Consider the following 25,842-nt stretch of genomic DNA (forward strand, 5'->3'; position numbering starts at 1 on the left):
TTAGTTAAAATGCCAGTATCATACCCCTTTCAAGAAACTTTTGTTTGGTCTCATCATCTGAATGGCTAGGAGAACCAGAACCTATGTAGTAAACACATGTACTATAATTCCATAGTTTGAATTTTAATATGCCATTAAAAAGGAACTGCACTGCGAAGGAAATTCACTCCAAACCTTGATACATACAGTGTAGCTTTGCATTGCTGGTGAATAAGGTTTTACAACAATTATATTAATAACGAAAAAAGAAAATAAAATGGATGGTCTTTACCTGATGTAGGAGACTTGCACCGGTCTTCTGAGCCTACAAGACCATCACTGCCATCACAGAGACCTAGTGAAAGCAAACAAGTTATAGAGGATCATATGGTAAACAAACACGTTGTGACAGAATCAGACATACGTGTAAAATTGAGGTTTAAACCAAAATGTAGCCTAAAATAAAGCAGAAACGAGAAGAGAGCAGACAGAGCTAGAAAGAAAAAGATGCTAGAGGATGACAGATGACTTACTGAGATAAGAAGATCGTAGTTTTTTCACAGATTCAGAATAAAACATAGAGAGGCCGGACATGCAAGACTTCTTAGGCAGATTGTCTTTACAAAACCACAGAGAAAGATCAACAATGCAAGGGTGAGACCAAACAACCACAGGAAATCTTAGGACAGTTCAAACATCGCAGAACACAGAGAGCCAAAAGACTGAATTCAGAATTGGTGGCATCTATAACATACATGCTAAAAAACTACACATGCCAGCAGTCCAAAGAAGAACCTAAAGCACACAAAGGAATATGTTTAAAATATTCTTCATATAAAAACATCAGATTCGCAAGTTGCCTGTTCAGTGCAGACATGAGTGACAGTATGTTTCCAGGGCTAATGAAGAGGGTGATGTAAAATACTCCCAAAGAGAAGTTAATATTAGAGCTAATACCACACACAGAGCAACATCAGATGATGTGGAGGATTTGTCGTCTTTCGTTTTAATCACAAATGCGAACCCTATACAATCACGTTTAACCTGACTCATTTATCCGCAGTGTTCACAGCTAAATTAGGATGGTTAACTAGTTAGTTAACAAATTCATATCCTATTTGATGATTTTAAGCAATGTCGGTAACAAGATTAGTTTTATCGGAGAGACCGTGCTTTTTATAATATGACATTATCACTGCAAGTTTGTCATGAAGGGTTGTGTTAAAGTTTTCTCTTTGCTAGAAGAAATAGCAAAAAGAGGGGACTGCGATTGGCAGAGAGCTGTGCCAATGAAATGTTTTGCACACTGTCTATTGTGCAACTAAACCATTCACCCACTTTCTACTGAGGTTCCTTTTTGGTGAACACTGGTCATAAATGTACTGCTGATCAAGCAAATCATACATTCAGTCTGAGACTACTCCAGATTCCAAGATCTTTGAACTTGAGTGCACAGCAAAAAGAACATGGAAAATATGGAAAAGACCAGACTTCAAAACATAAATAAACAAACAAAAACCAGAAAGATGACACCTGAAATCCAAAACATAAACGGGTGGCAAAGACGACTTTCACACAAATGCTGTATATAACTTTCTACTCTCTTAGGTCAAGAGGGCAGATGGAGACACTGCCAGAAACAGCTACTTGCACTGGTAGGGGTTTTGGAGCATCATGAAGCATTTAGGCCAAGCCTGTTGACTATGAGCACATCCTGTGCTGCATCCTAGCCAAACAGACTGACAAAAATGACTGATGCTCACTCACACAGAACATTATGAGTCTACGAGTGTTGCTCAGCTCTTTCCTCACCTCCAGAGGGCTGCTTGGCTTTGCGGGGTGAGCGTGGTTGTTTCTGGTGTGGATCTGAAGAACTGTACAGCTCTGCTGTGCTCATATTAAGTAGCAGGGTCTTCTGAAGGAAATCTACCACCGCTAGGCCATTTCCATTACCAAAAGCCACTCTGTGATGAAGAGAATAAGTAAATTCATTTCCATATTTAGCTAACTTAATTTGTTCAGAAGTTTGCATTTACTCCAAATGTAAATAAAATCTTATTTTACAGGCCATATGCAGAATTGACAGCCAGGCTGGTGATCTGCTGTGGCGGCTCCCCGCTCACCCATACCAGCTGGATGATCAGTTCCACCTGGTAACCTGGAGACTGTTTAAGTGGTGCATTTCTAACCCTGGAGCACAAAACAACCACATATTACATTATATTGCAACACAAAATACAGTAATCCTTTTGAAAAGCACTTTCAATTTCAAATTAACATTAGGGTTTATGTCTGAGCATATTTGGCTCCAATTCAATTCTTAAAAAAAAAGGTGCATCTCTAATTCTTAAATTCCATCATAATTTGATTAAGAAACAAATTTCTTAAACTGCTTACTTAATATTTCCAATGTCAATTACTGAGATTGTAATATCACAGAAAAATTTACAAATACTGCCTGATATTTACTGACTACAGTAGGTATATTTTTGTAGACAACACATTTTATGGTAAGTGTCAAACCTGAGGCAGGGCACATTATCCCGCAGGCCATCAGAGGAGTTGTTGCTACTGGTAGATGTATGGGTTTGTGGTGCATTGGACTGGGGGCTGGATGAAGCTCCTGGTGTGGACACAGCTGAAGCTTGTTCCACTGCAACGTCTGGAGAATCCACTTCATTCAGCTCACACTGCATACGTACCTCCAGCAGCTACTCAGACACATGCAAACAGAAAAATAAATAAGAAAAACCCATTGAAACTCCACTTGTGCAAGACAGTATGTTTGAGTAAATCTATGTAATGTCACATTCTGTGCTTGCGAATGCTTGTATATGTAGATTACTTCAGACAGAGTGTTAATAGTTACTTGTTTTTGTATCTGCAGTATTTAGAGCTGCTTACAGAAACTTGGTGGTTTGTGGTTGATGTGTGAATGTGAGTCATACCTGAACCTCCTCTGTGGTAAGCTCCTGTTTGCTGAACCGGTAAACAATGACATGAGCTGAGACCCCAGCTATACACAGCACACGGCTCTCTGGACACCAGGCCAAGCTCTGAATAGCAAAAGGGTCTTCATCTACTATATCTGTGCTTGGCTTTTCCTCCTTACTGCGGGCCCTCTCAAACAGCTTTGCTGTTTTCAACTTGTATAACACCTGCAACATTACTGGATAAGGGGAAACATTAATTGACTTCTCTTTACACCATTTAACTTCCACACACTATTTTAAATTTTAAAAATGGCAAGAGTTACAGGTACTCACGTGCAGAAGCATCCCAGAATTTGACTGATCCATCAGCATGTCTACAGTTCAAGAAAAAAATTGTGTCAGTGAGAAAGTGTCACAGTGAGAATACTACATGAATTATCATTATATTATCGTATGTTATAATTTACATTATAGGCATTCCTACATCTTTTGTCTATTCCAGTTACATTCCAGTAACCACCTTTCATATATTTAATTTCCAGTCAAAACAGTCAGTAAGTACAAAAAATATTTTATTGCAAAATATAAGAAAATAAAATGAACATGGAAATATCAAGTGAAAAAATAAGAGTTTAGAAAACTTCAGAAGTAGAAAATGCAATACATTTCCAGAAGAAGAAGTGTTTTCAAGAAGCATGAAAATCCTTGCAGATTTCCTTGATAAACTAAATTTCTTGAAAAGAATTCATGCTGTAACAGAATAACTGTTGATAAAAAATGACTGGTCTCTGACATCTAAAAATAGTGCTTGAGAAAGAGATTCACCCTGTGATAATGATCTCTGGGTAGCTTTGTGTGCCCTGGCCCCAATTACCACCACTTATGGGCCATTCCTGGAAAATATATACAGATATCCATATTCAATTTCAGCAATGCATCTGGCAATATAAACAGCTGGACAGAAAGTATGGGTAAATATCATGACACCACAAACAAATAGGTAATACTACAACTAACATTAATAACAATAATAATAATAATATCTTACATATTTATAGAGCACTAAAAGCAAATGCTTGCAATAAATTCACATTTGTGGACATACACCACATAAAATAAGACGAAGAATAAAAAAAAGCACTAGACAACTTGGATTAAGCCTGTTATGTTAAACACATAAGGTAAGGAGAAAAAATTACTTTTTTACTGTATCCTTGTCTCTTCTGCCTGGAGCCCACAGAGTAAAGTGCAGGGATGATGTCAGGAGGACAGTCAACAAAGTATTCGCAGCAAGTCACAGGTGATTCGTGGATGGTCAGAGGATATGGATTCTCAAAACTAGGGTAACTGCATTAAATGCAAAGAAAATATTGTTTCTATGGTGACAAGGTAGAATCATTCATTTGCATTATTCCTAAGCTTCTTACTTACTTACCCAGGTTGTTCAAGGTCAATAAGTACTAAATCCTTCTCCAGCAGGACCAGTACAGCATAAGGATCTTGGTAATCTAAACAGGAGACAGAAATAACAGTCAGTTCATCGCCTGTCACGTACACTTCATTCACAGGATGCCCGTATACTCTTAGTTCCTCGCATTAAGAAAAACACTGCAGGAGGAAGAGCATTTTCTCACAAAGTTCCTCAACTCTGGAATAGCCTCCGGTTACTGTTCGGGGCTCAGACACACTCTCAGTCTTTAAATCTAGATTCAAAACCTACCTTTTCAAGCACGCTTTTGGTTAATCACTTTCATATTACTCCTTCTCTATTGGTGTTCGAGCTGGTTTTCATATTATCACTACTTTGTATTAACCCTTTCATATTACCATAGCTACAGCTTTTTTAGTTAGCTTTCTGGTAACCACCAACACGCTGTCTATTGCTGGGTTCTCTTGCCTGACCCGTGGAAGCTTTTCTGTTCTTTACCATGAACCTACTAACCTCTGTATTTTTATTTGTTCCCTTTGTCTGGTTTTCTTTCTCCTGACTCTCTCATGCTTTGAGATGTCCTGCTGCTCTCCAGGTGTTGCCCTGATCCAGCCCCTGACCCTGTGCGTCCTGTACAAGATCCTGGCCTTGTCTCATCTACACTATCATGCTTGGCCATGCTGTTTTATCTCAAATTAACTCTGCACCTACTTTTAACTCGCACAGAGTCACTGATCACCTCCTCCTTCCTCAGACTCATACATCACTAATATTCTACATTCACATTACTATAACCCCTTCATCTGTCATCAGTTCACTTTTACTTCTGTTCTCTTTTGTGTCTCCGGTGTCGACCCGAGGAGGATAGGTTCCATGTATGAGTCTTGGTTCCTTCCAAGATTTCTTCCTCGTGTGATGAGGGAGGTTTTCTTTGCCACTGTTGCCCCTGGCTCGCTCATAGGAGGCTTGGACCCAGATCTCTGTAAAGCTGCTTTGTGACAACTTTTTGTTGTGAAAAGCGTTATACAAATAAAATTTGATTGACCGATTGAGTTCATTGACTTTTTATAAAGGGTGAGTGTATTGTCAAATAATAGCTTTAAAAAATAAGAATAGTTGGGCAGTGTGTGTTACTGTGTTAAGATGTCTGAATTTTATTAATTTTATATTTAGATTTGTAATCCTACAGAAATTAAAATTATAATTCTTCGTAATGCTCATTCAGGTAGACTGAGCCTCAAGCTACACATTTTATAAATATTTATATAACCACATTGGCAGATATGCAAATTATAAATGTCAACCATTGGTCATCTGTCCAAGGTCTTGCTGTTGTTTAAGCAAAACCGCACTTGTGCAGTCATAGTTCTTCATTTTGTGGTTTTACTCTCTTTACACACAGATTTAGCATGGTATGATGTTTATGGAGAACTATATTCACACACGCGCACGCGCACACGCACACGCACACGCACACGCACACGCACACACACACTAAAATCTGAGTAGGCAAAAAATGGGCAAGGGTGGAGCAAGGGCATACCATTTGGATAAGGAGTTTCACACAGCGCTAAGAAATCAACAATGGGGTAATCCATCTCCAGCACAGCAGTGCTCTTTCCATGCATCACAGTCAGACAGGCCCTGTGTCCCACTGAATCGTATGAAAGACCTCCAGACAGTATCATGAAAGTGTCCCTAAACAAAACAGGAAAAAATGTAACAAACCACAAACAGAAAGTGAGAACTACAAGGAAGTTGTAGTTTCATATTCTGTGTCATGCTCTCATGCCCATACAATAACGCTAAAAGGATTTTCTCTATGAGGAAAAATTAAGAGAGAGCTGCCCATCAACTTGTCACTGGATCCTTTGAATGATGTCCCTAATCCCACAAGGGACGACCACTGATGATCATTATAATTCAAATATTCAACCCAGCACAGCTTTTAAGTTTACAATTGTATGCTCACTAAAACACATTCAATATAACCCTCATAGCTTACACTGTTCATAGCTTACACTGAAAGGCTGTACAAAAAATATATATGTGTTGATATATTAATTGCAATGAGCTTTTACATTTTTTTTTATTTTTTTACAATTTTTTTTTATATTGCCACAAAGGGCAATATAACTGATTTTTCAAAACTCAAATTCATGCGTGTCATAGAACTTTTAAGCTTAATCCCAGAGATACAGATTTGGGCATAATGTGTACTAAAATATAACATACAGCTTCAGTGATCACTGAGAGCAAAACATTTCATATAAAGACAATATACAGAATATCCAGAAAGTAGTCAAAACTCTCTTTTGCTAGTCCTTACCCAGCCCTAGCTGTTTTGTACTCCACTTTCAGAATGGGTTTGCATGGTTCAGGCTTTTTACCATCCTTAGGTTGTTTACCTGAAAGAAATATCCAGGAAGATTTTTAATGCACTTTTATTTCAAAGTGTTATTGGTCATTTTCACCACCAATATTTATAAATATGATTTATATAAATTTCACTTCTCATTAGCTTTGTAGCCTATAAAGGAACTAGTTTTTGTTGCATAGAGCTGATCTCCCACAGGTAGAGATCATTTTTTAACTAGGGTTAGTAAAGATTCTCTGATACATGAAGAAAGCTGTGTCATTACGTGAAGAAGAATCATTGGAAAAAATAAATGATTCCTCCCATAATTCTAAATCCAAAAGCTTTTTGTTCTCTTTTAAGTCAACCTTCTTTTGGAGGCCCTGATTCAGAAGCCACAACAAAAGAATCCCAAGCTGAGTTAAACATGTGGTGCTACGTTGAAGTACTGGGACTAACTGGGACACATGGAGTGTGTTTGGGCAGGAGCTTACCATGTGGTGTAATGATCTGTGCAGGCTTGGCAGGGGATCGTATATTCCATGTGGTAAGTGTGCCATCTGAGTGACTACACACAAACTGTTTCCCTTCATGGTGCCAGGCCACAGAGTGGATTGCCTGCAGGCCAAACAAAGGCAAAGCAATCAAACACAGAACATCCAGGAGAGGCAAAACAGCTATGCATATTGTGGTTTCATAATGAGGAAAAAATAAAATGTTAGAAGACATGGCAAATAGTCTGTGTGAAATAATTGTGTGTTAAAAAACCACCAGGTCATACCCAGAGAGAGACAGAGAATTTGCATACTATTGATTACCATGTCTTGGTTCAAGGAGCTGTGTCAGGGGCTTATTTTGGGAAAAACTTGCAAAAATTTAGATGCTGAACATTGTTGTTTGTACAAGTATGGCTAGTACATCTGAGCAGATATAGTGAACAGATTCATCTGATCAGATCTGAAAAAGGCTTCAAAATTATTTACAATTCCCTATTTCACAGTGGCGCCGTTGCAGACGACAATCTGTTTATTCATAGCATGAATATTATTAGCTAAAAAAATTTAAAAATAAAAAAAATAAAATTTAAACAAGGGAAGAGAAGACTTGAGAACTACAAATTCTGCATAGTAACATCTCTGCTACAATACACCTGATTCATCTCATGAAGAATTTGGTAAATAGCCTTGAGGTTGAAATGAGTGGGCTAAAGAAACAAGGGGGGGGTCCTCCAGGGCTTAGATGAGAATTTCTCTAATACTTATCCAAATAAATAAACTGACTAATACTTTTGTGTTGTAATCTAGCGCAAGTGAAGGGAATCACTTTCAAGATTCAGAAGTTTACCTCATCGTAATTGTAGCGGTAGTCAGCTTTCTTCGATTTCAAGTCCCAGAGCACAACAAAACCACATTCATAACCAATCAAAAGCTACAAAACAAACAAATAGAAATGCAAAAACACATAAATCAATTGTCAGTTATACATACACAACTAGCATGACAAATAACTGCACAAAGTTGTGTCTCCTACCTTTCCCTCATCCATAGGATTATCACTGATGTGCACGACAGGTCCAGGGTGGGTTTTTGAAGAGCTAAAACATGAACGTTAAAAAAAAATGTGACACACTAAATCATACGAAGATAGAATGAGCTGAAAATGTCTGAGTGAAAGCGTAAGATATTTAGGATTGGCTGGAATGACATTGTGTGTATATCAGAATAACATTTATCTAGCCTGGTGATCTTGGATAGTAATTTAATTACACCCCCTGGAATGTGAAAGATACCATCTCCATAGCAACAACAGAAGGATCAGCAGAGAGAGGATGGACACTACAGAAACCCTATCCTAGTGGAATGACCACACAATCCTGTCTTCATCAAAATAGCCATCATTACTAATCTTGACCATTTTAACATTTTCAGGTTTCACTTTTTTAAAAATTAACATGTAGATTAAACGGCTTACATGGTTCCTAACAAGTCTGTTTTTTTCCCTCTCTGCACAGCAGCATGTATTGACACTTCAGAAGACTTAATATTCTTGCCCCCAGTTTACCAGTTGAAACTTTTTCTCTTTTTAGATTAGTTCATAAACCTCTCTGCTCAGAAAAAAACAAAATCCAATGTGTGTGCGTATTCTTTTAAATTCTTCCGTGTTTCTATGACAACTCATCTGGAGGCCCGAATCTCTGAAACTGTGATGAGTGTTGATGGGCAAAGATAGCCAGAGCAAATGATATTCATTCACCATCATACCCCTGGAAACACTAGCATACTCACTGCTGGTAGTTTCACAAACCACTAACACATGATAAAGTTATTTATTACAGTTGCATATACAGTATTATAAATAGTGGTAACTCTAAGCAGTCTAGAGTCAAAATGACATATGTATACATAGTAAAATCTCCAGCATGGAATTACCACCCACAGAGTTTAAGTCCAGCAAAACACAAATGGAAATAGGAGAAATCATTCAACATTATAGGTTTTATGTTTGTGGATTTTGTGAGAGGCTACAATGACATTACGTTTTTTTTTATTATTAGTATCTTATTAATTATAAGCACCATTAGTAGAGAGACAGAGAGCAAATTTCAGTCAAGAACAGACAGACGAGTAGACTCACAGTTCAATGGCTTTGTTCCACATGATGACATAGCCTGAGAGTGTGAAGGATTCCACATTGACTATATGAATATTCCCTCTTTCTGTTCCAATATACAACCATTTACTTTGGAAGGGAAGATGGAAAAATGTAATCCTGACAAAACATATGAAGCAGACATATCATATCACTAAAGGTGAATAATTTTATAATATAACCAATTAATGCATCACTCACGGAACATCTTGATTATATGACAGATTTGCCGTTTAAAGAGGCATATGGGCAAAAATGAAGACAAGAAATAGATCTAATATACAGGAAAATCTGGAAGCATGAATTAGTCATCATCTGCCTTTACAGACGGCTCTGACTCCACGAACCGGAATAAATCAAATGATATCATAGCAGACTGTAAACCATGGTTGCCATGGTGTAATAAGAGTTCAGGGTACATCAGGGCAAAGCCAAAGCCCCTAGACTCTTAATGAGAGGAAGAAACACTGTTTATTCCTATTGAGCTTCTTATATTACCAATCATTTAACAGTTTATTTAGAGCTCAGACTGTCACATTGTATTTAAAAAAATGTCTAAGCTCAAGTTTAAAACACAGCGTTAATTCATACATCCAAACATATACAATGGAAATGCTTACCTCTCCCTGCTGAATTTAAGGGAGTGGAGAATGGCTGGAATCTTCTGCCTCAAATTCCATAAGTGAATGCTGTCATCAGCTAAAGCACTCACCAGTGCCCCCTGAGGAACAGACCCGACAGATACTGAATACACAGGAAGAGGAGAAGCTACAGACTTAACATGACCAAATATATATTATTAGAGCTGTCACTGCCAATTAAATTAGTAATACAGTAACATGACTATATGTATATACACACAAGGATGCACTGATACCACATTCTCTTCTAATATGTAATTGATGTTATTCAATTATCTGCTGAACTACTGCCAATCTAACTCTAAATAACAATTTGTCAATGCTTCTGTGAGAGTAGTTTTCAGTGGCAAAACTGAAACAAACTAAGCTGGAATGAATAGCATTTTTTGGTTGGATAACTTCACATCTGAATATTATCTTTAATTATATGGTGACATACTGAAATCCTTGATGGTTGGGCAACCCCTGAGAAATACTGGCATTTTTTTTAAATAAGCGTTTTTATTACTACTAATAATCCCGCACAGTTGGCATGGTGCATGTTTTTGTTAAGCCTCATCTATAGGCAAATATAAGTGTCACTCATTGGAGCAAATGTAAGCTATATAATGCCACTTTATTTTGAAGATATGCAAATTGAAATATAGTGCCAGTACTGCTATCAGTACAACACAAATCATTTTGATAATTAATCTGTGTTGAAAAAAATTTATAGAAGAGATTTAACTCTTAAAACATACAAGAGTTATAACTTCATGTACATTTTCAGAATCACTGAAGATTTATTACAAGCTAAATTTAAACAGATTCCTTTCAATTCAAATCTCAGCTCTTCTGTTTGTAGCAGGGTCATCACTAAAAATGTATGTATAGGTAGCTAAACCTGCAGAAATACCAACGGGGACGGGGTGGGTGTTGATTTTTATTTTTGAGACAGACTTCATCATCAGGGTGCTTCTGTGTGTCTCAAACAAATGTATTAATAGTCTAACCTCAAAAAAAGGAAACAAAGCACGTCCTGTATCTCTTCAGTATTGAACACACTTTAGGCGTCCAAATACAGGACAATTCCGAATTTTACATGACGGTTTATTTGGGGTCTTTTTCTGTTTGTCTGTGCTTTAACACAACCCTGCATCTTCATGTCCTTTTATGGGGATTAGTGGGCATATATTTATGATAATTGGAAAAAACGGGCAGTCCCTTACAATTTAAGGGTGTATTCAGACCTGTAGTTTGGTTCCCTGGGCCCAAAACAAAAAACAAGAAAACAAAAAACAAACAAAAAAAATAAACATTGTTACATTTTTAATACTGATTTGGTTTGAGTTCACACTGACATATTCACAATCAAACCAAAGCAAGTAAAAAAAAAAAAAAAAAGACGCATGTATGAGTTTGTGTTGCGAGCCAGTCAGAGTAGTCACCTGGGCTTAATGTACTTATGTGGGTTTTGTGAATTTACCTGGAGGTAGTTTTACCCTATGGAAACACAGTGAGAAGTGATAAAATGAATAAATGAAAACAGCGCCAAAACTTCCTCCAATGCACAAACCAGAGAAGGACTCAGCTACAGAGGACATTAGAATTATTGTTTGTTTTTGAGACACTCCGTTCCCTTGCGTTGTATCTATTCACACGTCCTGTGTTTAGTTCATTTGGTGCGTACCAGAGTTCGAAATAAAGTATTCACACTTACTCTAATTAACCGCACTAACAGAACAATGACACCGGGTTCGTTTTAATCGAACCAAAAGCTGAAAAGTCTGAACACACCACAAGTAGACATGGGGATTAATCATTATAAGAACACATCTGCAAACAGTTCTGCAACATAAGAACACGTCATGAATATGACCTTTTCTTATGACTTTTTTAAAGAGAAAATCTAAGAAATTCTTAAGAAGATATTGGTGAATGAGGCCCAAAGCTCTTCCACTCTTCAATTTCACTTCATAATATTAAGACTAGGATACAGGCAATGTAAATCTACCCGTGTAACTTTGGATTGTAAATGTGGACTGAGTGTTGAAAGTGACAGTGCTCAGACAACTCACCTCATTGATGAGAAACTGCAGCTGGATGATAGCCGAGTCACTCTCATGCTGGCAGTAACACTCCACTCCTGCCCGGCCGAAACTGCGTTGTCTTCAGTCAAGGTTAAATCAGCAGAACAGTAAAAGAATGTTCATTGAACAATGATTTTAATGCCTACAAAATGTCTGTTACCTTCTACATAATTGACTCATGATTTCTAATGGATTATTTGCTAACAAATAAAGTCCCAGTAGGCCCAGCACTAGAGGGAGCCTGCTCCCAGAGGGCCATGAATAATATTAACGAGGATATAGTTCATTGACTTCGTTAAAAGGATTACACCAACTCCCTGTACACAGGCTTAAGCCATGTTAGTGTGTGCAGCAGCCCTTGGAAAGGCTTCTCTGAAAATGCTCTCAAACACTGCAACTCTACAGGCACACTGCCCGCACACTGCCCGCACACTGCCCACACCCTGCACAACTGCCATTCACATTCAAATGACAACCGCATACAATAGCAGCCATGATGGAAATTAGAGAATAGATGAATATTTAAGCAAACATATATTCATATGTAAGTCAAACTTGGCTGATATGCATATATTCAGAAGTATGTTCTGTAGTGACCAGACTAGCCAAGGTTTCTTAATCATAACCACATTCATTATATGTTTGTTTATGCCATGCCTTTCTCATTTTCCAGGATGTTTTACAACCTTACACTGCATACGAAAACAAAAATAATAAAAATCAAGACCGTTAAAAATATACACACCAGGACAGTTAACAAAAAGACAACAACAAACAGCAAGAAAGTGGCACATACCAAAACAAGAAAAAGTATTTTAAAAAAGGGCAAACAAACGAGTCTTGGTTAAAAATTTGAATACTGACTCAACACAAAACGAATAGGTAATAAACAGAGAAATTCGAAGTAATTTATTAAAGCAAGCAGAACATTTTTGAAAACAAGATTTCTCCCATTCTCTAGAAAGTTGGATGTATCCTAATCACCTTACAGTTAATCACAATACTAGTACAAGAATAAGAGAGGTGAGCACCTCACAAAGCTGTCCTTCAGACAGTTAGTGCAAGCCCCCAAAGTAGAGGTTAGCGCTTCAACACATCATCATAGTGTCTATACTGAAAATGACCAAATCTGTGGTTTCAGATATTCTTCTTGTTCGAAGGAATCAAGCTTAAAATCCTTCACTATAAACAGGAAGAATCTGCTCCTATCACAATATGCACAGTCAGCCCGAGTCCTAAATGAGCAGACATTAATAAAGCAAAACTAGGTAGTATTTTTGCCTGAAAATAACAGCTTCAAAAAAACTGTAATGCTTCAATGTCCTTCCAAACAACAAATGACCTCTGTCCTGGCTCAGCACTTTTTGAAGCATACAAGAAACCACCCCACTTCACTCTCCCTTGATTGTAGGACAGTGCTGTAAAAGTAAATCACATTTTGCAAGTCTAGGGGGAGCCTAGGAGCTAAAATAAGCATACTTACCTAACGTCGCTTTAAAAAAGATTTCAAAATATTTGTGGGATTTTGTAGGTTTATGGTGAGCTTTACTCATTTACAAAATTGTTAACACCACGAATACACCATGTAACCATTAGGAATCCCTTTGATGTCTTGATAAATACAACTAAGCTAGCAATTTACCAAGGCCAGTGTTCCTTATACCTTGTTTGCCAAAGAAAATGTACCAAACTGAGGTAAAATATCTACACAGGCATAACTACCTTGCTTTAGCATTTAGCATTAGTTTTAACTTCAGCTTTTAGTTTTGTCTTTCTCATCTGACGAATCAGTAATTCTAAGTAGTTCATTCTCTCCCTTGTAAGAGTGATTTGCTCTTAGACTGTGAGAGTTATTAGAATTACAGTTGCTTTTTCTATATGGTATTCTGACAGTGCTCATGCTAAATGATGTATTAAACATGAGCTAAAGGATGAGGCGTTTTGTAAAAGCATCTTTGCTAAACATTTAACAAAAACAGAGCACTGATGCACAGTACTGCAGAAGGGTTGCATCACTGTTGAAGAACTCACTTTGCTGACTAGGCAGCTGAACACTTCAGAATCTAGAGAGCACATGGTAGTACAACAGAGAGTAGTAGAGACACTGAGAACAGCAGACTGATGTTTATTGTCTTCCATGAGAATTTACTAATTCTTGTTCAGTGCTGTATGCTGATCCATGCATTTCATTACGGAAATATTTTAATATCACGATCAAAGAAGATTAATCCAAGTTCAAATTAAAAATCAAATCTGGAATTTGAGTGGGACGCCCGCTGCTATTATCTCACCTCCTGTTCCTCATTCTTTAAGATAAATTGGAACAAACAGAGCACTTCTTTTCGCAGTGGGTTCAGCGTTACCATGCCTGGCACTGTGGACTAAATAAATAACACTGGACCATTATAAATAAAGAGCAGCAGAGCATGACTGCCTTATTTATTTATAAGTCTATTCACAGTGGCAGCCTCGGGACAGGCTTTAGCACCTCACTCTCGCTGCCTGGAACAGTGCCCAGTGTCAGTCAGCAGGGTCAGGCCCTGACCACAAGTGCCTCACTGTACAGCACTACTACTGAAACACAGAGATCACTGACAAGCACACAAAGATCACACTTTAGAGCTGCCACCCAATGACTCCCCCCGTCCATCCCAAAAAAAAGGACATTCACTTGTGACATTTAGACCTATTATTAGCTATTATTACATAGCTGTTACTTTTCAATAAAAAAAAAAAACACATTATTAATGTCTGATAGCTTTTTGAATATATTTAGCAACACCCAGCAAATATTGGGTGTATAAAAAATATTTTAGCGAGCTATACACTTTCATCAAGGTGACGTCTTTTCCCAACAAGTCCATGGCTATATCAACAAGACAATGTCAGGGTAAGGGGTGTCATGGTAAGAAGAGTTTGTAATCAGTGACCACTGATCAGTTGAGCAAGTAAAGTAGTTATCGTATTCTAAACTATGAGCAAAAATCCCACTAGAAAACTGCAACAATGTTAATAATTCCCAAATGGTTATAGAGTGTAGAAAAAAGAAAAGGTGATGTAACAGAGTGGTAAACAGCCCATGTCCTAACTATTGAGTTTGCTGTAGCCATTACATTTACACAACACAGTCAAGCTGGTAAATTAAAATACTAGAAAACTTTTTTTATACTTTTGTCAGTTCAAAATTTTTTCAAAAGTATTAACAAGCCACCGACTCATGTTTTCCTGCATTTTACAATAAAACATTTTTTTAAATTCAGAAACAGCTGTGCCCTAAGGAAAGCATTCTGCAGTGACTTAATAAATGCAATATGAAATAGTCACAGAAAGAAAGTAATAGTATGTCTGCCAGTATAAACTCCACTTTCAAAACATCCTTTCACTCACATACATTCCTTCCTGCTCCTATTTCTGATTGTGCTCAAGGAATAAGCCACTTTATCATGTAGGCAACATATTACTCAGCTATCACGATAGGTGACTCATGTTAAACAGCAGACATTTCCGGTGCAAAAAAACAAAACATACAACCTCGAAATCTGATAAGGGTGCTGTCATATTTTGCACACTAATAAAGCAGACATGTGTGTGTATGAGCGACTCTGGTATAAAAGGCATGGCTGTCAGCATTCACTGCCATTGCTGACATCTGCTCTCACTAACTGAGTGCTGTCAACAAGGTAAGTGAACTAGCTCTCCACAGACAAAGCAGAGAGAAGACGAGGACACCAACAGAGAGCACGAGAAAAATGGAGATATATAAAAATTAATACAGCATCATACAAAAAAATATCATATCATCATAAAAGAAATAATAATATATTTTAAAAAATAAATAAAAAAGACAGCATGACCTTGGCTTAACGTGAATTCAAAGAAATATGCTTAGGTGTTTCAGGAGGGAAAAACATGTAGTTTGTACATGTTAAAACTATAAGTGTGTTTGATATTTTTTGAGAAGCTATTCATTTTTGCACAGTGCCATCATAATAACCCTCTGTTCATTTCATAGGATTACCATCCAGCTTAGTTAGCTTTAGAGGCCTTCTACCTGCCTGAAGCCTGACAGGGCACAACAACATGTCTGGTTTAAGTCATTTTATTACATGCAACACATATTTTCAATATATATTTAAATGTATATGTCTACATAGTCTTCATGCATTTTTGCACACATTCTCCCAGGTGCACACTTTCTCTTCTGAGACATTATAGACTTTAGCTGCACTCTGACATTGAGAAGTGCATAAATAAGTGCACCAATCTCTAAAGTGTATCAGTTGTATTTGTATAATTCCCTTTGTTTGTGAAGTTCACAAGAATATGCAAATCATTTCTTCAACTGCCAACAGGAAAGACTTCAGTGTAGTAAGGCTAACAGATCAGAGGAGGGTGGATATAGTTCTCTACCAGGGATAGTTGGGTACATTTCAATGCAAAGATGTAAACACTATCTCCATTCAAATGAATGGAAAAATCATTTTGCTTTGCTAGAGTGAATGCAGTCTCATAAAGGAATGCATATGTGCTAATATGGTAAGACACATGGGTAGGTTTGTCTCTTAATACGCATGTAAGAAACATGTTCAGAATACCTATCATTTTATACATTTTTTAGTATTAATAATATGTTAAAAGATAACTTTGTAGTTTATTTATTTATTTTTATCCTGTATTCTGATTTTTCATATTTTTTAGCTTATGTGTTTTTATTCATAAACTTTGTGTTTTAAACTTGCTTCATAAGTAAAGTTTATTTCAATCCTTGCAAATGAAACAGTTTCAAATATTCAGAAATCAAACAAAAGAAATCTGTAAACATTTGCAATCTATAAAAAAGCAAACATAAACAAACTAAAAGCTCCTGGGAACTAATTTTGAAATTTGGAGGGGTTTATTGTATAATTCTAAGCCTGAGTGTTTTGTTTTTTTCTTTTTATTTAAAATTTGCTAAACATTTCACATAACAGATATATGATGAATCTGTCCTCAAAAATGACTAAAATACGCTCCTCAGAGCTCTCTGACAACGGTGTGAGCGTGGTCCAATAATAATGACCGTGCATGACTGACAGCTCTGAACAGAGCAGAATGCTGTTTACGTTACCATGGCAACACACAGTCTCGAGACAGAGCAGTTGCACAAGTTACACAAGATACACAATATAGTGGCACAAGCGGGTACAATTGGCATTATACACCCGATTATGTTCAAACCTATGGACGTCTTTTATATTTGTTGCGTCTTTGGTGTGGTTGTGTGTGATTGTTTTGTTATCATAATTGTATGAACGGGATAGCTTTTAGAGTGTCTCCAAATTGGTGCTTCCTCTCTCTGCTACTCTGCTGTACTGCCGACTGAGTGTGACTGTTATCCCCGCTGCTACTCTACTGTACATGCCGGCCCAGTGTGGCCACTATCTCTGCTGGCTGCCGTCCCTCCTACTCCTCTGCATTACATGTCTACCGAGTATGGCGGCTATCACTGCTACTACTCTGCTGTACTGCCAACAGAGTGGTTCTGCCTTCCCTGCTGCTACTCTGCTCTACACACCAACACTACCCTTAGCTCAGTAAGATGGCTCCTAAGCTTTAGCTCACCAGTCTCTTCAACTCAGAGAGGAGGCATGGCTATGGTAGCCTTGTGACTGGTCAGGGTAATAATGACATAAGTATTACCCACATTTAGGACTGCCCATTTTACATAGAGAGAAGAGCAGAACTGGTCATTCTTGAGAGGTTAAACATATTTCTGTTTTGTGTTTTTTATTTAAACTTTGTTGAATGTTTCACATAACACCCAAGTTTAGAATTGTAGGGTATTTAAAGCTTCACAGAAAATAAGACAAATACAGAATTGTTGCTATGCTGAGTCAGGCCCCTTTTATTTGTAAAAACTAAGGTGTTATCAGCATTTTGGCGTCACGTCCACGTCCGTGTTTTTGGTCACTGAAGATGGAGGTTTTCCAAAACGCCCCCCAAGTGGAGATTTTTGAAAGCGCCATTGTCACTGTTCTTGTTTGGATGGAGGAAAACAGAGGTTTTCGGAGCGCTGATGTCACACATTATGCCTGTCTCTGGCTGAAACTTTAATAGCTCCTCACTCACTATATAATGAATCACATAAGTCATAGTACTACAAGGTATACATTCAGATTTCAGATTCCCACATATGAAAAAAATATATAAATGATTATAAATTATTTGTTATAGTTGTATTAGAAATATATAGAGGACTATTAATATCTAGATTCAGTTATTTTATTTACTAGAGCGCGAGGAAGATAAAGTCTGGGTAAGGTCCGGGGTGAATGTTGCAGGTGGTCTCTTTCATACATACAGCTTCTCCAGGTAAACTCTAGAACATTTTTGGATTACCAAGCATGTGTGAAAGGGGCATTAAAGAGCTACTATGTCCCCCTACGGGACTGGCATGATAATGCAGCTGATTTTGTATTCGTCTGGATGGGGTATTTTTAAAAACGAAAAGAAGAAAATTGCACTTTTTAAAAATAATCTTGTGGATTCATGTGGATGGGGCCTTTAGTGTAGTCTACTTGCTTGACTTAGAGCTCGTCGGCTGTTGAACTGGCTATTCCCCCACTTCAGAGCCACTTTCCACCATACTTGTCACTGTGCCAAGTTATACCAGGTAATGAACTTATACCATGTTATGGGTAACTGCATGACAACAATAGGTAAACAAGTCAGATTATTACTACTATCACAATACAGATTTTGTTATTGTTTTAAAAATTATATCATAATATCACAAATTATACGATATGGCACAGTCCTACAACAGACAGGGGGCATGTTCTTTGGATGTATGGATGAATAATGCCACTTGGATGATTCAACAAAAATTTGTGCAAAAATAATTCAGGCCGATCTTTAACCAGGTTACATCAAAGGTTCACCAGTTTTGGAATGTGCAACAAGAACAAAGAAAAAACACAATATACAACATGGCTTAAAAAGAAAGCAACCCGTCTCACACATGCACATCCAAACACTAATGAGTGAAAAGCTGTGTAGTGAAAATAAAGTATCAAGGGTATCAAGCTTCTGAGGGAGAAGCCAGTGCTTACTCACTTTTACTCTGTCCACACAGGCCCATTAGTGCCATTCACAGTGATAAAGTGGAGCTAGGATCTGCTCAAACAAGATTAACAACAGTGTAATCAAACAGGCCCTGGACACTTTAAACAAACTCAGGTTCAGTCTCAAATGGCTGATATTCATCAAACTCCACAGCAAACGTAGCTTCCTGCCTGCAATAAGACGAAAGCATACACTGATCAATGCAGTGTAGCAAAGAGATTGTTCATGGCTGATGCTGTCATTAGCAAAGTGGTCTAAAAATAACCACTGTTTCAAATCAGAATTATGTACTGTATTTTAGTCCAATTAGAAATAATTTCAGACAAATAACGAAAGCAAGTTTTTCCACTTTCTCAGCTAGCTACACTTGTACTAGTCCAGGTAATCATGTCCTCTGATGAGGAAAAAAATAATAATAATTACTGTGATAATCAGATTCAGAAATACTTTATTTATCACAGAAGGAAATTGCAGTTGTTACAGAGCTAGGGATGGCGCTCTTTCAAAATTCCTCATGTTTTATATGTATTTACACACACACTTGTGTGCATTATTAACCCTGCTATCAAATGCAGATTATTAATGTTAAGGTGCCAACAAAATCAAGGCAAGCATAAGAGCTAAAGCACTATTTAAGGCTTGTGAGTTAGCCAAAATCCTGAATGTCTCTTGAATGCTCTGGCTCAGGAAACAAGTTACTCCTTGATTATACCAGCAAAAACGCCCTTCACAGACTGCCTGACCTTAAGCAAGAATACGAAAAGTTTGCATGATAGATCTTCATGACAGAGCTACACTTCCTCAGTTCAGAGACACTTCCTCATTTGGTAAACCAAAGTGGTCTGTGGTGCTATGTTGCATGAACTGCATTTACACTACCTCAGGCAAATGTCAAAAACATCACAAGTTCACTGAATAGCAAATGATATTTGGAAGTTTATAGAGTCTTCATATACAATCTGTGTGAGCTGAGTTCTCTCTCTGAAAGAAAAATAACAACAACAAAAAAGTTCAGGATAACTAAACACAAAATGTGACCTGTGATTTTACAATTATGGCCAATGTTTCAAACATTTTTTGCAACTGATGTTCCAAAAAAATACACAATACTTAAATTATGTACAAAAATCAGTTATGATTACTAATAAATCTGATCATACGTATAAATCTGAATGCAATGCTGACGTATCCTAATCCGTTTAACAAGCTAATACTCATCACAAGATGCACATTAGCACCAGATATTCTCTTAAATTAGCAACTCATTTTCATTTGTTGTTGCTTCTCATTACATTTGTTGCTTCTCAACATTTCAGCGGAAAAGATAAAACAGGAATTAAAACAGACAAATTACAGGGGTTTTTTTCTAATAAACACAATATTGAGTTTACAGTACATTAAAAGAGCTGTGCCCATGTTTCCCAGTGCTGAGAGGAATGAGGCAAATCGATACAGCCTGTCTTTGATGAATGAACCAATCGGCTGAATGACAGCAAGTCCATCAGCACCCTCCAGCATATTAACACATCCAAGCAATGGCTGCACTTCTGAACGCATCACTCTTCAACACATTCACTGGCACTGAGCCAAGCCAAGCAGTTGGGTGGTCTCTGTAACATCCACTTTAACTGAAGACTTATTAAAGTAAATCAGGTACAATTAAACAGCTATCGCAGTATAATCGTTACAAATCCAAAACCAATTAGCATAAATAGTATTTCACCATCTGAAAACAAACTGAATTTGTGGCTAAATATATTTAACTGACTTAACAAATCCAAAATATATATCCAAAAAGTAATAATACATAATTATATTATAATAAGTTCTGCTCTACAAGGGACTTGTTGCTGTTACAATGCTGCTTACATGTGGCATTTTAATTGCATTTCAAATTTCCTATTCTGATCAGATTTCTAACCAATTTTTTGACTGAAAGAAGTGGAATGTCACTCGTATGTTGCATTTGTTTTCAGATGGGAGTGTCCCATGAATCCCAGGTCATAGTCAAAAATTTATCAGCTATTTACCAATACTGAGTTTAGGATTAGATTGTATTTGTCTGAGATGGCAGAGAGTCAACTTTGGCTTTTAGGGAGGGGTGAAAGGTCACCTCTGCACTTGAGTCATAACACAAAAATTGACAATTAGGTAATCATTGCAAAATAGCATATAGAGCAATGGCAATTTTATCTCAGCTAACTTGTTTTATAATTGCTACAAACCAAAATTGTAAATGTTTACAGAATTTGAATAATCTGCGAGCCCTACGTTCCTGTAAAGCAGGTACCCACTTTTCAGCCAGACCATCTTATGAATGAGACAATAAAGCGGCTGATATGGACAGTATTTTGCTGCTGTTGATGCATTATCATACACATTTCAAATGCAATGTGGCCTGATGCGTACCAAACCACCTCTGAAGGTGGTTGAGTGTTTGAATTACAAAGATTTTTCGAAACACACTGAACCCCTTTACCTGTTCAAACTTAATTGTCAGCAATCATCCAATCACCCAGGACTCTTAATGCTAGGTGTGAACAAGGTCTTGTGTTCACATGTGCAAATACTACTCTCTTGCTATGTAGGGCATAAAAGATTAAAAATGAATAAAATTGGGCTGTAAATGGGCTTCAACAAGAAAGTTATACTGTTCACTGTCACTGGATACAGGTCTATGAAGAGGTGCAATTTTGTCAGTCTATATGACCTCAGCATTAACAAATTCTACCCTCTCAATGCATTTTAAATGAATGAAATACCCCATGTATAACAAAACAATTATCCTGGATAATTTGACTGTACCCCAAGTCTTGTTTTATCAACCACCTCCTCCCAAACTATGTTTGTGGTGAGAAATAAAGGTGGAGCAATTTGATCATTAAAATCAAAGAAATGCAATACATAATCTAAACAGCATCTTAAAAGAGCTTGGCTGCACGTGTCACATGGTCTAGCAGACGCGCCCAGCAGGACCAGTGATGATTCCAGCACGTGTGAGGTGGCGTTCTGGCACAGAGCGAGCAGAAGCGATGATGAGACTGGCTCTGCAGCATATGGCAACAGAGCTGCTCATGCCACAGCAGAGATATCATTAATGAGAGCAACTCTTCCAGGAATTCAGTCAGCTGCTAGGAAACATGCTACTGAAACACACAGAAAAAATGCAACTGACAAGACAAAATAGAGAGAATGCCCTCGTATCCCCAGTCCTGGCTTAAATTACACTAATCATGGTTGAATATCCAGAATGCAGAACATGGTCAACAAAATACACCACAGTCATTATATTTAATTTCACTTAATTAGTTGGGCAAAGTATGTTATATATGGAATTGAGATGACTTATGTAGGAAGATGGATCTCCAGGACCAGGGCTGGAGACTACTGCTATGAAAATAATATTTAATATTTTTACGATTGTAATAAACAATGTACATAATATTGCATTTGCAAAATTCCAAAGCAGTACTAAAAGATCAAAGAATGTATATTACATATACACTCTTTAGTATTTTATTCTGTCTATCATCCTTCATGAAAAGCAATGTCATTTATCAAAACTAAGCTTGATGAAAATGACTCCACTCTGATTTTCAGTTGACTTAAACACTTAATAATGTTTGGCCATTTGGCACTTTACAACTGTGGACTGTTCACTTTTTCCCTTTTTGATATAAAGGATACAGTCTTAGGGCTCCACTCTGTGTTCCAATAGCCAGTATTTTTTGTACAGGGTCAAAAGCCATGGCAGAGGGTTGGTAAGGAAAACCATGTCGTAATGTCTGAAGACAAAAGTATAATTTCATTAAATTAAGATACATGTCTATTTTTCCATATACAGAAATGCAGTTCCTAAACAGACATACAAGTATAGAGAGGGATTCATTCAACATTTTCACAGTTTAAATATATTTGCAGGGTCAAGATCATCACATAAACGTCACATGTTTGCGGGACATTGCATGCCATCAGGATGATTTTACTGTTAACTCTGCAACTCAAACCTGAACTTTTACCACCAAAATATATAGAGCTGTACATGGAATGATATATTCTTGACCAATATTACAAGTCCAGTTAAATTATTTTTGGAAGGGCCTCGACGATTATATATATAATTAAGTTAAATTAATATAGGATACTAGAAAAGCAGGAATGAGTCACAGAAAAACAACTTCTACTGATGTATTTACACTTTGAGGTTTTTAAACCAATTTAGTGGTAAATGAAACTCAAACTACAATAAGAATATAACGGCTGCTTTAGAATGATGATGTTGTGACAGAAGCTGCTAGAGGAGAGGACAACAGGAAATGATTCACAACATTACTACATTATTACAACACTAGAGACTATTTTGTATTTATTAAGTACATCAGAATGTAATGCAAAATACAAAGTAACAAAAAAGGGATAAACATTATGCCAGTGACATTGTCAATTTATACATGTCCTCGTATGTCACAGATGAATCTTTGCTGTAATAAATACTGCCAGATTTCCAAAGCTAGCCAAATAAAGTAACAGTCAGTTAGATAACAAACAGACTAACACTTCATAGAATTTAGTTTGTGATAAAATGTCCTTTTAAATAAACTTAATTTGATATCTTATATTTGAAAATTTTGAAAACACAAACATATCACATTACCAACAGGAATAATAATATAAAAAACAGAACAGAGATTTAACTGTGTTATTTGTTGAATTCTAATAGTGTCTTTGGAATACTGACAAATGTTCTTGTAGAAATATATAACTGCAGAAAACCTGCAGAATATTTCAAACCTAATGCAATGCAATTTTCAAGTATCAAATCGAAATATATATTTAAAATTAAGAAATTACCTCAGAAGCTATGTCAAACTTGATTCATATTCAGCCATAGCTCTGTCCTTTATTCACTAATATTCAGCAGCACTGTGAGCCATGTCCTCAGTACAATTACTAAGAGAACCTGCCCACAGATCCAGAACTTAATAATTGAACCTGTGTATGTGACATTAATACGTAAAGATGTTTGACACAACTGTCCTGCACAACTCCCGCCAAATTTGACAGAAAAACTCTGATTACTGATTAATATATCAGGCTTTACAGGGTGACTCGCAGCAGCAGAATACTGTATTTTAGCAGTTTGTTTTTAGCTCTGGAATGAGTAAAGCGACATATTTCAGTTTGCACAGATAAAATCTTATGTAGTGCAGCTTTAAAGGGGAAGGGGAATGGAAAGGTGCAATAACAATTAGTTAACAAATATTCACAGTACTCTAAACAAAAGCCCAAGACACGTTAGTTTCTTTATTTTTAACAACACTTACCACAGCTATAAGACACATTACCTTTGTTACTGGCACATAACTGTGTACTTTTCATTCAACAAAGCACCAGCGTTTTTTATTTATAAGTATTACATTAACTTGTAAATGTGAATGTTAATTTTATTAGTTTTGCCATTTTATTGACCATACCATCCTCAGGTACTTGGAGATCACATGACAGCAGGAACTGAGCTATCCGTACTTCTGCTCATTATTAGAACCTGTTCAGCCACTTAAACTGCTGAATAACCAGTCAGACTAAATCCATACCCACTGTCTGATTGACTGAAATATCAGTACATTTTGTTCTGTGCCACAATGAGCAACAATGAATAATACAGTCATTTTTGAAACGTTCAGTGTTATAGGTTAGCTTTCTATCTACCAGTTCCTCGTTAGAATTTTCCGTTCCACCTTAACAGGGACGGTGCGCTAGAATGTTAAAACGGCACCATTTAAGGTGGAGCGGATGAACCGACTAAGAAGCTGTTGAAAAGGAAGCCAGCTTTACCCCCGTTCATTAAAAAAAGGCAAAACTATTTTAATCCAAGTGACAGTTGCATTTCTGTCACGGGAAAGCCACGGATAATGTAACTGAACACGCATTACTGTTGACAGTCATGGGCCTTATTTGCGACGTGGAACAAAATAAACACTGAACTGCTGCTGTGTTGGTGGCTAACAGGGCGCTAGCCTGCGGGACTGGTCAGAGGGCTGGCATAAAGCTAGCAATCACAGACTCTAAAACACAACCATCAAAACGAGCCTACCTTGCAGAGCTGAAAATGCTCCGACTGCAGAGTCTCCTGGATAACGTCGTTGTCTCTGTTGCCGGGCTGGAGCGAGGCGGACGACGATGAGGAGGAGGAAGCCGCAGTGAAACCGTCCAACACTTTTCTGATATTAAACTTCTTCATGCTTTATCCTTCCGACAACACACACCATCGGAGAAAAGCTCGAACAGAAAGCGGAGAAGACGGCCAGCTTTCCCGCAGTCTTTTTTCACATGTCAGACGGCGTTATAAAGCCGTCCTCCGAGCCCAATTTTAACATACTGCAACGCACATCATACAGATTCGTTAGCGAATATCAGTCGTTTTCCATTCGCAGCGTCGCACTGACACACGGCTGGATTCTTGCTGTAGTCCCTCCCCCACTCCCCCTCACTCCCGCCCTCACACCCCGCACGACTGCTTTGGTTTTTCACTCGTCCACCCGTTTTCCGACCAGTCCCCGCCTCCAGCGCTTGGATTGGCAGTTAGCACTCCGCTAATCCGGAGAAAAACACTTGAACCCGTGACAGCCCAATGCCATTTTACATTCACTTTGTTTTGTAATGATATTAACAGATGTGTGTA

At 37.4% G+C, this 25,842-nt stretch overlaps 1 protein-coding gene across 9 annotated transcripts in view; it reads right to left on the reverse strand.

Moving 5' to 3' along the window:
* stxbp5b (syntaxin binding protein 5b (tomosyn)) overlaps nucleotides 1–25,627 on the reverse strand; it is a 34,250-nt gene extending 8,623 nt beyond the window's left edge. For 3 of the 9 annotated variants that reach the window (XM_066668854.1, XM_066668847.1, XM_066668836.1), the window contains exons 1-19: nucleotides 25,255–25,627; nucleotides 22,848–22,945; nucleotides 12,045–12,126; nucleotides 9,967–10,067; nucleotides 9,332–9,466; nucleotides 8,228–8,291; nucleotides 8,042–8,125; nucleotides 7,192–7,315; nucleotides 6,671–6,749; nucleotides 5,885–6,039; nucleotides 4,348–4,420; nucleotides 4,112–4,259; nucleotides 3,738–3,805; nucleotides 3,246–3,286; nucleotides 2,928–3,148; nucleotides 2,503–2,690; nucleotides 2,044–2,169; nucleotides 1,792–1,943; nucleotides 272–334 (exon numbers count right to left, since the gene is read on the reverse strand). In XM_066668854.1, the coding sequence (XP_066524951.1) occupies nucleotides 272–334; nucleotides 1,792–1,943; nucleotides 2,044–2,169; nucleotides 2,503–2,690; nucleotides 2,928–3,148; nucleotides 3,246–3,286; nucleotides 3,738–3,805; nucleotides 4,112–4,259; nucleotides 4,348–4,420; nucleotides 5,885–6,039; nucleotides 6,671–6,749; nucleotides 7,192–7,315; nucleotides 8,042–8,125; nucleotides 8,228–8,291; nucleotides 9,332–9,466; nucleotides 9,967–10,067; nucleotides 12,045–12,126; nucleotides 22,848–22,945; nucleotides 25,255–25,401 (2,149 nt within the window). In that variant the 5' untranslated portion in view covers nucleotides 25,402–25,627. Of the gene's footprint in view, nucleotides 1–24; nucleotides 82–271; nucleotides 335–512; nucleotides 597–1,791; nucleotides 1,944–2,043; nucleotides 2,170–2,502; nucleotides 2,691–2,927; nucleotides 3,149–3,245; nucleotides 3,287–3,737; nucleotides 3,806–4,111; nucleotides 4,260–4,347; nucleotides 4,421–5,884; nucleotides 6,040–6,670; nucleotides 6,750–7,191; nucleotides 7,316–8,041; nucleotides 8,126–8,227; nucleotides 8,292–9,331; nucleotides 9,467–9,966; nucleotides 10,068–12,044; nucleotides 12,127–22,847; nucleotides 22,946–25,254 lie in introns of all 9 variants that reach the window. The other 6 variants (XM_066668814.1, XM_066668800.1, XM_066668807.1 and 3 more) reach the window with 3 other exon arrangements.
* Between the last annotated feature and the right edge of the window lie 215 nt (nucleotides 25,628–25,842).

The sequence above is a fragment of the Hoplias malabaricus genome, chromosome 1 (genome assembly GCF_029633855.1).
Source record: "Hoplias malabaricus isolate fHopMal1 chromosome 1, fHopMal1.hap1, whole genome shotgun sequence".
In the NCBI taxonomy this organism is placed as follows: Eukaryota; Metazoa; Chordata; class Actinopteri; order Characiformes; family Erythrinidae; genus Hoplias; species Hoplias malabaricus.